Source organism: Agelaius tricolor, unplaced genomic scaffold, assembly GCF_023055355.1.
Source record: "Agelaius tricolor isolate 1412-34295 unplaced genomic scaffold, bAgeTri1.0.p SCAF_7, whole genome shotgun sequence".
NCBI classification, from domain to species: Eukaryota; Metazoa; Chordata; class Aves; order Passeriformes; family Icteridae; genus Agelaius; species Agelaius tricolor.
In genome coordinates, this window is record NW_027269267.1 from 35,286,780 (window position 1) to 35,299,847 (window position 13,068).

A 13,068-nucleotide genomic window follows, 5' to 3' on the forward strand; every position below is an offset into this window, starting at 1 on the left:
ATCATATTTTCTTTTATATTACATGAAGCAATATACCAGATTTTTTTTTTAAAGTGTAGAAGAGCCTGAGAGAGAATCTGCTTCCTTGTGCTGTTTTATGTCTGGCTAAATGCCAGTATCAGTGTGTTGTTTATTGTTTTCTTTTTTCATATCTGGTTCAAACTGATAAAACATCCTCTTCCTTTTGAATCTGACAAATGACTAAGAAAGATATGAGTAACATTTAGGAGAAGCTCAAGGAAGAAAATTCTTCATTAATTTTTACATAAATGATATTTCTGTAAATCAAGTACCTCACTGATTAAGTAGGAGAAGTCTGTATTTAAGACCTCAGCTTCAGTGAGCTTTAGATTCTTTAAAAGCTTCTCATGAGGGAGGATTTTTCCTTTTAATCTTGTATTTACAGCATGCAAACAAAATGTAAGCAAAGCTTATATTCTTTTAAGATTCCTTTTCATGAATTTTATAATTGTGGTAAGCCAGTTTTGTGACTACAGGGCAAAGAGAGGCGTTTGCAATTAATTGGATGATTTTTAAAGCTGCATTTTTGGGTTTTGAATTAGCTGTGCTAGACAAGTGTGTGTGTGTGTGTTTGCATGCCCATGAAATAATTTTAGTTGCATTTTCTTTCAAAGTAATCCCTTTCCTCTGGTTTTGCTGTTAAAATGAGAGAAGCCAGAGCTAGCTTTCTTCCAATCTTCACCTCTCACCTTCCCAAGAGAATTAACAGGATGGACATAGTTCTTCAGTACCTGGGAGAAGTGGATGAGAGTGCTGATCATGTGCAGCACCATGTAAAAGCCATTATATATTTGAGATGACAGCTTTCCTTTGCTACCAGGCTGTGGAATTTGGTCTGCCATCTATCCACTTGCTAGTTCAGATAGTAGCTGTTCTGCTTTGTGAGCTTTCTGACACTGTTGACCAAGCATGTGTTTATTCTTTCCTTTGAAAAGCTCCCCAAATTTCTCCAAGTGGTCACACAGCGTCTGAGCAGCATTTCAGACAATCTGACTGGAAGGGCCCTGGTTGGAAGGAATTCTTTCAAACCAGATCACCTCCTAATCTCTCACAAAAGCTCTGCCTCAGTTGCTTGCTGGTCTTTGTGTGAGAAGGCCACTTCTCAGAAACATGCCACTAGAGAGGGGAAGGGTCCTTCTGGTGTCAGCCCTGCTTTTGATTGCTTTAAGCAATTGTGAAGCCAGACCTTCTCAGCTAACTGCAGAGACTGTCCACACAAATCAAATGGTCCCTCTCTGCACAGTTTAATTTGCATTATTTATTTTTGTTTCTCCTAAAGGTCAGTCATACTGTACCACTCTCAAACCAACCTGTCACCACAGCATGTTGTGTGTAATTTCTCATGAGAAACTCTTGAGAAGGAGTGGTCACATGAGAAAGGCAAACTTCACCAAAAGGAGTGACTGGGCCATGTTACTCTAGTAGTCTCTAAACCTTTCTTTAATGTAAGAAAGAGTGTATTGCATAAGAGCTCAAGCTCAGTGGTTGGCAGGTGGGCATCTTGCTTGCCTGGATAGGTAGAGAGAGACCTGTCACTGAAAGTGAGAGAAAGGTGAGCAAAGGCTGGTTTGTTTTCTGGCTGATGATGTGTTGCCTTGTACTTCACTTATAGACCAGTAAAGTTTGAAATGCTCTTTGTATTCTGTTATCTCTCTCTCTGTGCTTAAGGGAGAAAATTTGTAAAGGACAGTTATTGCCTTAGTGAATGAGTTGGAAGAGGTGAAGTTACTGTAGCTCATTTGGAATCAGAGCTGGTTATGACAATCTGTTGGAGTGGGGCTGCTCAATCTGAAATTTTGTGAAGGGGTAATTTTACAGTGTGTAGGAAATGTTTCAAATAGTTGGGTGGACAAGGTGTTAAGGAAGTGTGGAGCACATAATTTCATTAGCTTGGGATTCACTGCAGCAGTCTGAGCACTCAAATGCGAACTTGCAACCAAAATATTTTGTGTAAATTAGTACATTAGAGGAAACATAATCTTTTCTTAGGTTGTATGTGCCTTTTCTGAGCTAATTGTCCAACCATTTAAGCTGCAGAAGAGTGCATGACATAAACTTAAGCCTTTTCTGATGGACACTGACATTAGTTCTTGGCTTCGTGATAACTCATGTTCATGAATGACAGGAGAAGATGAGGCAGTAGCTGGGCTTCAGGTGAGAAGCTCTCCAAATGTGTCAGAGTACAGTATGGAGTGAACTGAACAGCCCTTCTCCATCTCATCTGAGCAGAAAGATGTCAAACACAGCATAATAATCATGGCTTTAGAAGTATTGGTCTGTGCTGAGTGTGTTGTCATATAGCTAATGAACTTCTTGTAAATGCTTCCTGTGTGGTTGTAAATGGTAGCTGTTTTTCTTAACAAAGCCACATTTTGATCATAATTTTGGGTAGATTTTTCCAGACTTTGCTTTTTTTGCCTCTTCAGCTGTTATGTTTTGTTATGTTTCCATATTTTTGTTGCCAATAAAACTACTGTGTGGTACATATGAGGGAATCTCAAATAGCTTTTAAATAGCCTGTGAACTAACCCTGAAAACTTTGGTGACTTTCTCTGACCAAAGCTTTCCTAATTCCTTGACAAACAAATTTATTTGATTCACTTTTGGATGAAGAAAACACCTGTAGGGTTTCTCAGGAAGATTATTAATATACTAGTGATTAACAGCAGTTACTGATAGAGATATTTGTTCTGTGTAGGACAATTAGAATTTGGGAGGTTATTATCATGAGTAATATAAAACAATATATAAAGTTTATCTTGTTATTTTACCTGTAATGATGGCAGAAGTTGGTCTGGCTGCTACAATTATCTTTAGTTATCAGTGGTACTATAAATTAGTACCACTGATCTTGAGAAAGTATAATTTGTAAAGTCTCTTGTAATTGTTACTTGTAAAAAAAATGTAATTTTATGTCTGTTACTGTGATGCTGAATTTCAGTTGCAGAAAGTTCAAGCTGGATTGTAACCCCATCTTTGCATTAGTTTGCACACTCCAAGGCAGAGCTGCCTTGTTCAGAGCTCTGTCTGAACCTGCTTTGCTATCTGACCACTTAACAGAATGCTTGGCAGGGTGAAGGTTTTTCTCTGTCTGATTGTGCAGGGGCAGCTGTAATGTCTCATTTGTGGAAAGGGGTTTTAATGTGGAATCAATGCACAGTTACTGAGGAAAGCTACATGTGCAATTAGGAGGGAAGTAGATGGCCTATGGGAATTTTGCAAAAAAAAAATAGAAAGAAGGAGGAATGTCAATTAGCTTGCCCTTGCTGCAGGTTACTGCTGAATTAAAACACAGCTCAGTCTTTGAGCTAAGGTTGTTTTCATTCCTCTTAAACCCAAATCAGAGCTTTCTGGGCTATATCAAGCAAAGGCAACCATCAACATAAGAGACTAGTCATTTTTTTATAATTTTTTTTGCAGTGAGAATACATATGTGATTATGTTAATAAGCTCTGGCTTACTGGATTTTGTGAAAAAGTTCTGAGGCAATCAGCATGCTTGTCTCTAATTGTCACTTGCACTTCCCCATATGGTGTAACATGACAAAGTCTGAATTTTGAATACTGTATGTTTTTGATGTAGATGCAATATAATCCTGCCAATCTTTTAAAGAGTAACTTCTAGAATAAGTCAATAATTGTAATTTTCCCTCAATATACCTGAATTTATTTTGATTTTTTCTTTTTTCCTGTAGGCAAAGCCAAAACTTATAGAACCGATAGACTATGAAAATGTCATTGTTCAGAGGAAAACACAGATTTTGAATGATCCTCTACGTGAGATGCTACTGTTCCCTTATGATGACTTCCAGGTAATTTAATCCACCCTGTTTTTGTTGTGGGGTTTTTTGTTTGCTTGGGGTTGGTTTCTTTTTTTACCACAGGTTTTTAGTAGTAGGAGCCATGAGGTGATAACTTCCTATTTCTTAACTCTCTTTAGCTTCAAAAATCCCCACAAAATCTTTGCTGTGAGTCCCATTACCCTGCTTGATTAACTCTTTTGGGTACAGAAGAAATAGCACAATTTCCTCATCAGACCATATTAGAAGATCTACTTCTGCAACTCAACACTTTTACTGCCTTTTGAAGTAAATGATCAGTCACTTGTAGGTATTCCCCCTCCCTCTCCAATGTAGGAAATATGTGATGACTGTTTGAAAAAACATCAGCTTTCTTTAATTCTTAAACTGATTTTTTCCCCCCATTCTTAATAGTGAAAGACATGAACCTCTTCAAATGCAGTCTGCTACTCTTAGCTGCATCATCCCAGCCAAAACTGTGTTCTAGCAAAATACCCCTTACATAAGAGAGTTTCTGACTTGATTAAGCCAGACTGAACCAAACTTTGTGATAATCTTGTTATATTTTTTTTAATGACGATGTTTATAGAAATAAATAGTTTATTTCAGTACACTTCTTAAAAAATCTTCTTGTAGATCTTGTTAGGATAACTACCAAGCATCTTAGACACTGGGGTTGGAGTAAATAGTGAGGAAAGTCTCTTGTCTACATGCCTATACCTGTAATCAAAATGTCTATTTGAAAAGTATACAGACATCTGAACAATCTGTAAATTAATTTTATTCAACCAAGCAGTTGAAGCTAAGTTTGTTTACTGTGGGGAAAGTTGATGAGTTGGTATATTTCTATATTTTAGATGAAGGACATCTAAAATCCTATAAATTACATCTTGAATTTGTAATTAATTTTCTCTGGCCTAATAGAGTGTTTACCTGAATGCAGCTGGACTCTCTTTTTAATACAGTCTGGGGACTTCTTTTTCTTTTATCCTAACACAAATAACTCTCCTTGTAGTCTTCCCACTCTCAGCTAAAATTTTTGAGTTTTGGGAAGCTACAGTTATTTAGAGAGGAGTTTGGGCTTCATGTGTTCCCAGCCATACATGGAAGTTTATAGGAGTAAAACTTCTTGAAAAGGAAGTTGTACTGAGACAAGTTTCGAATACAGAATCTCTCAGGATGATACCCTACACCTGCAGTTGCCTTCAGGACTGAAAAACATGAGTAGGCTACACCACCAAAATCCCCTTCTGCAGTGTGCCTCTTCAGTATCACAGATCAAGAGGAATCCAGGTTACTTCTGCTAAGTGTGCCCTTATCTGATCACTGGTTCACTTCCCAGGGTCATTCCAGTGAGCAGCTCTGAATTATCAATGGAGAAGAAACAAAGCCATCAAGAATATCCTCAGGCATTTTGTCTGAGCAGTCTTGGGGTATGGCTGAAGTGTTTAACTGCTATTTCTAGTGACCTCCTGCAATTCTTAGCCTCAGGCCTGTATGAATGAAGCTAGTCCATAGCTCAGTCTCATCCTTCAAAAGGAATGACTGAAATTTATCATAAATCATGATGGCTTTTGTCATCCTTTGTTTGAGTTCTGTGGTCAGATTTTCATCAAGGCAGGCATCAAAGTGTGTATTACATTGGAAGATTTCCTTCAAGTAATCACAGTTTTGGAATATAGTCAGTTTTCCTGTTTCTATATCTTTCATCAGTATAATACCTGAACAAGTTTTCTGGGTTCCCCCAGTTTTGGCAGTCTCATTTTATATGTGATTTACATGAAGACAGGTTTGTACTATCAAACTGTATTATCAAACTTTTATTTCCTTCGAAGACTTGCTGGCACAAACTAAGTCCAAATATTTTTGTTGTACACAAACTCTTCTGCACTACTTTGATCTATCTAGCTTGTTTTCAACAACATAAAACGTTTAAATCTGTCATTCAATATATTCAGCAAATATTTCTAAGTCAGAGAACTGAAAACTCTTAAGTGCTTGTTGCTTTTATTTGAAAGTTAGACCTTTTAACCCTGTTCAGTTTTCCATAGCCATATTTACAGGTTTGAAATCACTAGTCATTTTTTTAAATTATTCAAATGATACCGGCAACATTATATAGTTGCCAGTATCATTTGAATAATTAAAAAAAATATTAAGGCATATTTTCTGTGTTTGCCATTCAGCTTCACATGTATTTTTTTAATTCCTCTATCTTGTGGCTGTCACTCAGTGTCTGAGCAGCTCTTGGGTAAGCCATGGCTCAAATGTTTGATAATGGCTTCATCCCCTTCAAGAAAAAAATTAAATAGTGAACTAGAGCATTTAGAACTATCTGTAAACACACTTAGGACTGTTTATAGGTGGAAATGCCTACCATTGTCTAGAAACCTGTTCAAGCTATTTCCTTTCAGAGCATTCAGTTTTTATCTTTACAAAGTTCTTCCTCAAACTTAGGTTAAATTGATTACAATCTGAAAACCCTTGCCTGGAAAGGAAGCCCAGCAGTGCTAATTTATAATGACATTAAGAGTAAGCTTATTTTGTTCAGCATGGCCCTAAAACTAGCACTTAAAATGGCATGGGAAATACTTAGTTTGCAGTACTAGATACCACTTTTAAAATTTTTGGAACATTACAGAAGAAGCTGCGTGTTTTCAAAAAAGCACCATTGATGACACCACCCCTGAATTTATGTTAAAGTTTAAATTATTTAGAGAGAAATTGGAAAGAAATATTTGTGCTTGATTTGGATTTTTTCAGGTAATGCAGTTAGATAACTGAAAGTTAATTTATTAGGGGTGAGAAGCTATTATTAATGGAGCACCAATATTAATTTTTAGTCCATATCAGTAGTGAAAAAGCACAGCAACTGGCTTTTTTTGGATCACATATAGCTCTCCTCTCTTCCTCTCTTTTTCTCTTCCTCAGATTAAAATTGTCTAGTGAGAGAAGGGGGGAAAAAAGCAACACAAAAGTGGAAAATAACTATTTTTCTGTCAGGTATGACTGTTCTCTAAACATGCTGTCAGAAGCAGCTCTAAGCTCAAATCACTACCAAAGAAACATTTGAGCAAGGATGCTCAAAATGCTCAGAAAATGCTTCAGTCCTGGAAAGCTCATAAAGTTTGAAGGATTGTTCCTCAGCCAGCTATCTAGTTACAGGAACCTGTCCAGATTTCCACTTAACTGCATTTGTTGTTGTCCCAAATGTGGTTAGCTGAGGTTATGAAACCTATTTTCTCTCTTTTTATATATGTTTGATAGCAGTTCATTTACTTTTCATAAGAACATGATTTCTGTTCTGCTTTGTGCAGAGCTTCAAATCCAAAAAAGTTGGCTTGTAATTTTTTCTTTCAAGTTTTTTTTTCTTTCATGCTATTATATCTAAATAATAGCAAGATTTGCTTTTCTGTAGTTACCAGAATAGCTCTTAATCAGCAAGTTCATCTCCATATATTGGGTCTTTTTAAATTTACCACTTGAAAATTGTTTCAGCTGCTTTTCACAAGCTCAAGCTCTGAGTTTTCTGCACTGAGCTCACCTATAAGGTTACTCCCTACCTTGTTCTCAACAAATTTATAGGGGCAGACCTGTTGTGTTTGGAGACATGTTTTGCTGTTGGCATCCCTGAATTTGCTTTCATTCTTAGTAAGTGGGGTGTCTAAATTTTGTTCATGTTTTTCAGTCTGTTCATTTTTAGCTGCATTTTTGTCCTCTTTTTCATTTTGTTGCCTATACAATGTGTTTGTTAATTATGATGGTAGAACCACTTTTCTGCCACCCATTGGAACATCTCTTGCTACTTTCAGTCACAACAATGCTGACAGATTTTCAAGGCTTTCCCTCTTCTAACCTCTTGGTGGGAAGAGCCATCTCCTTTGTAACAGTAAATTACTATATCCATTGGATACTCTTGTATCCAAGCTTGTGCCTCTTCATGGCTGCTTGTAAATTTCTCACCTGAATTTCAGTAATTTCCTCACTAATGAAATGGCTTCATAACAAAATAGCATTAGTTTAAAACAGGCCACCTTCGTGGTGGTGGTCATGTTGAAGTCATATGCTCAATGACTGCAAAACTGATGATGTTTATTTTAATTGCACAGTGGTAAATTATTTAAAGGAACCTTAACCCAAAGCAGTACTAGTGTGTACTTGGCAATAAGTCACCCTTTATCTAAATACTTTTTTTTCTTTCAAAATACGTACGTTTTGAGTACTACCTCCATATTTAAAGGAAGTCATAAAACCATAGAAGGGTTTGGGTGGGAAGCAAACTTAAAGATCATCTTGTTCTAACACCCTGGCACAGGCAGGAACACCTTCCACTACACTGGTTTGTTTTCCAGCCTGGCCTTGAACATCTCCAGGGGTTGAGCATCCACGGCTTGTCTGGGCAGCCTGTTCCAGTAACTCACCACCCTCACAGTAAAGAACTTTATCCTAATATCTCATCTAAACTGCTTTCTTGCAGTTTGAATCCATTCCCCTTTGTCCTGTCAAATGATGCAAATTCAGGCTAAATTTGCTTGTAGCAAATAAAATGTGGGTGCATTTCTACCCATATTAAATTTGTCTTTGCAAAGTTATCACAGTGTTATTTTGAAGGCAGTTTGGTGCTTTAGCTTAGACATCATTTCACCTTTGTTATTTCTGGGTTTGAGCCATTTGGATTTAACACACTTTCACTTAAAGCTCTCAGCTTTTATTTAATGCGAGTTAAGTACTTCTGAAAATAGATCTTGTGCCAACTTTGCAGAAGTAAAACTAAATCCAGGTCATTCTATGAGAAGGCACATCTTCAGTAGAGGAAAAGCAAAAAAAAAATCCAAGTAATGTCCTTATTTTAGAGAGCACAAATTAAACTCCTCAAATAACTAATTTTGAAATGTTCCAAGTAATTTCTCTATTACTTTTTCCCATTCAAATCTCTTTGGTGTTTTTCCTTAAGTCTTTAGCCAACTGTTCTAAATCAATTTAGTTTGGAAATTACTTTAAAATACAGGTTCTGACACTTCCTATACAAAGGATCTGACACTTCCCATGCAAAGGTGAAGTCACTTCTGACACATGGTTATTTTAAGGGTAGGATCTCACAGCTTGCCATCTTTGCCACTGAGTCTTTTAGAACAGTTTCTGTCTCTGCATCTAGAGCATGAGCCTCTGTGGTAACAGTCTCACTGGCAAGCACAACCTTGGGGCAGAAAGAGCATCCATTGCAGTCTGCTTTCCTTGTGGACACGTTCACTATCCACATTCCACCAGCTTTTGGGTAGTGAGGACTCCTTGGTTGACTTGGGGAAATGTTCTTGCTGCTCTTCTCTTTTCTGAGACCTCAACATATCCTAAATCCCTGGGACTCAGTCAGGAAGTTGTGTCAGTGAAAGTCTGTTAAGTGTGTGACTCCTGGCTCGTGTTAAAAGTGGCCTTCCTTAGTTTTGACAGCAGAATAATTAAAAAGGTTTTTTAATTTTCTTTGAGAGCATGAGACAAACACTTTATGGTTCCTGAGGCTACCATAAATCAAATGATCACTCAAACCCAGAGAGTTGAAAAGTTTCTTTCCTACAAAACAGTTCAGCCAATGTAGTTGTGAAGAGAGTTTGTTGAGAAGACAATCCTTCCTTTCCTAATTTTTCTTTTGGAATTTAATGTGCATTTATGTGCATGCTTTCTTTTAGAATAGAATATTGTGGTGCTGCTTAAGTAATTATTTTTAGGAGTTTGCTCTAAATCACAGTACCTCACTCATTGCATTTCCTGGCTCTTTGATGCACTACTGCAGCTGATGGATGTGCTGAGAAGGAGACAGATGCATTAAGACAATTACTTATATGAACAAAATTGACAAGTCAGATTCTTCTGGTTTGTCACTGATATTGAGACAGTACTAAGATAAAAATCTTATTATGTGAGAACAACTAGAAAAAAAGCCCTTAGTATTGTATTGATAGTTGTCTAGCAGGGTAACTGCAGCAGACATTTTAAAAGTATGTTCAGCAAATTCAATTTTACCAAATTATGCTACAGTGTTAAAATTTGATTGATGAGTTCATGGGTTTCCCATGAAAAGTGCCTGGTAAGATGCCACCTTAGTCTCTGGTTTTTCTTAAAATAATATTCTTTTAGGAAAGCATGGTATAACTGTATGCTTGTAGAATATATATAAAACTGCATGTAATATTTATACATTATATAAAGTATAAATAATTTCTCATCAAATATCAGACTATTTCATTGGAATAGTATCTAGAAATTCTGGTCTTAAGGAAGTTTATTATTCTTAATGGAAGTTTTTATTTCCATAGCTTGTGAAAATGAATACTTAATATGATTTGAAGATATTTCTAGAATTAAGAAAACTTCATTTTTAAAAGCTGTTAGCATATAAATGTGTATCTTCTTGCAGTTTGGTATTTTGTCTTTTAACTGTAGTTTGCAAGGTTTATTGGTCCCATGAAATATTTTGGGGTTTGTGGTGTTTGTTTTTAATACCTCCCCACCTCTCCCACCCAAGAAGTCAGCATTGTCAATTTTAGTGCTCTAGACTAGATGAATGAGTTGACCGTGACTATGGGATTATTTTTTTTCCCTTTCAATCTTTACTGTAATTGAATGTTCTTACTTAAATACCCCCCCCAGTTAATGGAGTGAGCCTTTGGTAATGACCAAGATAATCAATCACCTTATGGATCAGACTCTCAACAGAGATAAGTTAAGCTAATGTACTTATGCACATTTTGTTTTTCAATATCACTTGGGGAGCTTTTTCTTATCACATTTTTATCTGATCCTTCCTGGATGTGTGGAGTCCTGTAAGTAACAGGTGAGGGACCACAACCCCCTTCCAGGCCCTGGCTGTGAAAAACTCTCTTGCTCACCTTTGATGGCCTAAGCTATGAGATTCCTTTCCAGATAGTGCAAAAAACTTCTATTGCCGTGTGGTTATTTTCATTTGTGGTCCAGAAGATTTTGTTAAGTTTTCATCTTTTTCACTTTTACAAATGTAAAGTATCCTAAGGCTTACTTCAGCACAGGTCTGAGAAGCAGAATTTCATGGTCACAGAGAAATTTCCTGCTCTCTGGTAGCCTTCCTGTGCCTCTCTGAGTTCTGACATAGGATAGGAATAAGTTCTGACTTGGTAGGCTAAAGTATACTTCAGTGACCCACACCTTCTCTCTAGACCTGCTAGTCTGAACAGTGCTAGTCTCATTTTATTTGCTTGAGATCTGCAGTTGAATTACTCTTTTATTTTGGTGTGGTTTTCTTACCTTCCTTGAATAATAGTTTTTATGTGTAGTAATAACACTACCTTAATGTCTGTCTTCAGAAGTTTTTATGTGTAGTAATAACACTACCTTAATATCTGTCTTCAGAATGTTTGAGTTATGTTGTCATGGTGCAATTATTTTTTTCTAGTATTGTCTTCCCCATGTTGACAATGTAGTGGAAAAAACTGTCCTATGGCATCTATTCCTCACTGATTCCAATCTTGCCCTTATTGTGAAAGAAGGAACATGTCGCTTCAACAAAAGCAAATTCTCACTAATTGGCTATTCTGAAACTTCATATTCATAGGATGTTTTCTGCTGAGCTTCTCTTCATTGTAGTGGTGTAACTGAGTGTGGCCATAGTGTGTCATCTCCCCTTTAATTGCAATTTTCATTAATTGCTTTTGTTGTTTATCAGACAGCATTATTGCAGCGGCAGAGTCGATACATTCGGTCAACGGTTCCTGAAAATGCAGAGAAAGAAGCTCAGAGCCTGTTTGTAACTGAGGTAATACTGCAGTTGCATGTCACTGTGTGCAATAACAATATTATACCTGACTTGTTTTTCTTCTTCATTTACCATTTAAAACAAACAGAAAAATAAGCCCTGGAAAAAGAACTAAATATTTATTGCCACTTGTCAATTATTTCAAGGCAAAATTTCCAGGAAAACCCAGTATTAAAACCCAGTATTTTTTTCCATTGGTGGCTGGAAAAGAAGTTTTACAGGATAGATTTTAATTCTTTTGTTTGCGTCATTGGATTTTGCAGATGGTTCTCCTCCACTTCATTATGCTTTTGGCTTTTCCAGATGAACGTGGGTGATTTCAATGCATAATATTGGATCTACAATAAATCTGGAATGAATCACTGTGACTTGTTTTTTCTGATAAAGTCTCTCACACTAGCCATTCTTACTTTGTTTCAAATAATCTTGTACAGATTGCTGGAACAGAGGTATCCAGAACTGTAACGCTTGTGGAGGCCAAAATTCATTATGACTGTTCAACTTGTATGCTATATGTAGAAAAAACATCCTCAACCCTAAAGTTTCTCAGAACTGTTTGCTTAGGTTGGCATTCCTTTGGTTTTGTGAGGCTGTTCTTCATTTATTGTCTTGTTGAAGCCTTTAAGGAATTAAAGGTTCAATTGGTTTTTTTTTTTTTTTGTGTTTTCTACTGATATGTTTTAAGCTGATATTTTAACATCTGAAACAAGTAAATGTCTGTTGTAACTCTAATAAAACTGAAGGAGCTCCACATAGCTGAATTTACATCAAAGTGTTTTATCCACACTGATAAATACCCTTAATACCTAACCTAAACATTTCTGAGATAAATTTGAAGAGGATAGACAAGAGGAGGGAGGAGTGCTAGAGGTAATTCATAGAGTTTAATGAGTTTCTGCTGAAACAATTGCTTGGCAAGTATTAAACTCATGTTTTGAAATACAAAAAAAATATTTACGATTTATTGGATGCTGTGTTTGTGTATGTGTAGGTTTATTGTGTAACATAAAATTTTGTACGGAATGGTTTCTGTCAACAGATTTTGTCAGTTTTATGTTACTTTGTTCAAAGCCAAGATAAATCAGTACTTTTATGTTGTAACAATATGGGTGGAGTAAAATGGTATTTCCTGTGATCTAGATCAGAACTTAATGACATAATTGCTTTTCAACCACTGCAAACATGCAGTCTAAATTTAAGTATTAATTTAATTGCCCTGGAAGTATAAATTCAGGAAAATAGGTTTTTGGCTTTCTGTATCGCTATGTGCACAATTGAACATTCTATTTTAATAAGGTGTCTGTTTCTGTGCTGAGCTGTCTTTGGGCTCAGTCATGTTTTCAGCTTCAGCTGAGTTTTCTAAAGACTTGGCCATGTTTTCAGCTTCAGCAAAATGCTGGTTTAACTTTCTGGACGACTGAAGATGGTTAATCCAGATGCTGAGTGCATTCATCATTTTCTGGTT

General features: G+C 36.5%; 1 protein-coding gene across 21 annotated transcripts in view; it reads left to right on the forward strand.

Moving 5' to 3' along the window:
• The window catches only part of DOCK9 (dedicator of cytokinesis 9), a 113,882-nt gene that overhangs the window by 33,672 nt on the left and 67,142 nt on the right, over positions 1-13,068 (forward strand). For all 21 annotated transcript variants that reach the window (XM_071430919.1, XM_071430928.1, XM_071430933.1 and 18 more), the window contains exons 2-3: positions 3,716-3,832; positions 11,514-11,603. In XM_071430919.1, the coding sequence (XP_071287020.1) occupies positions 3,716-3,832; positions 11,514-11,603 (207 nt within the window). The remainder of the gene's footprint in view (positions 1-3,715; positions 3,833-11,513; positions 11,604-13,068) is intronic.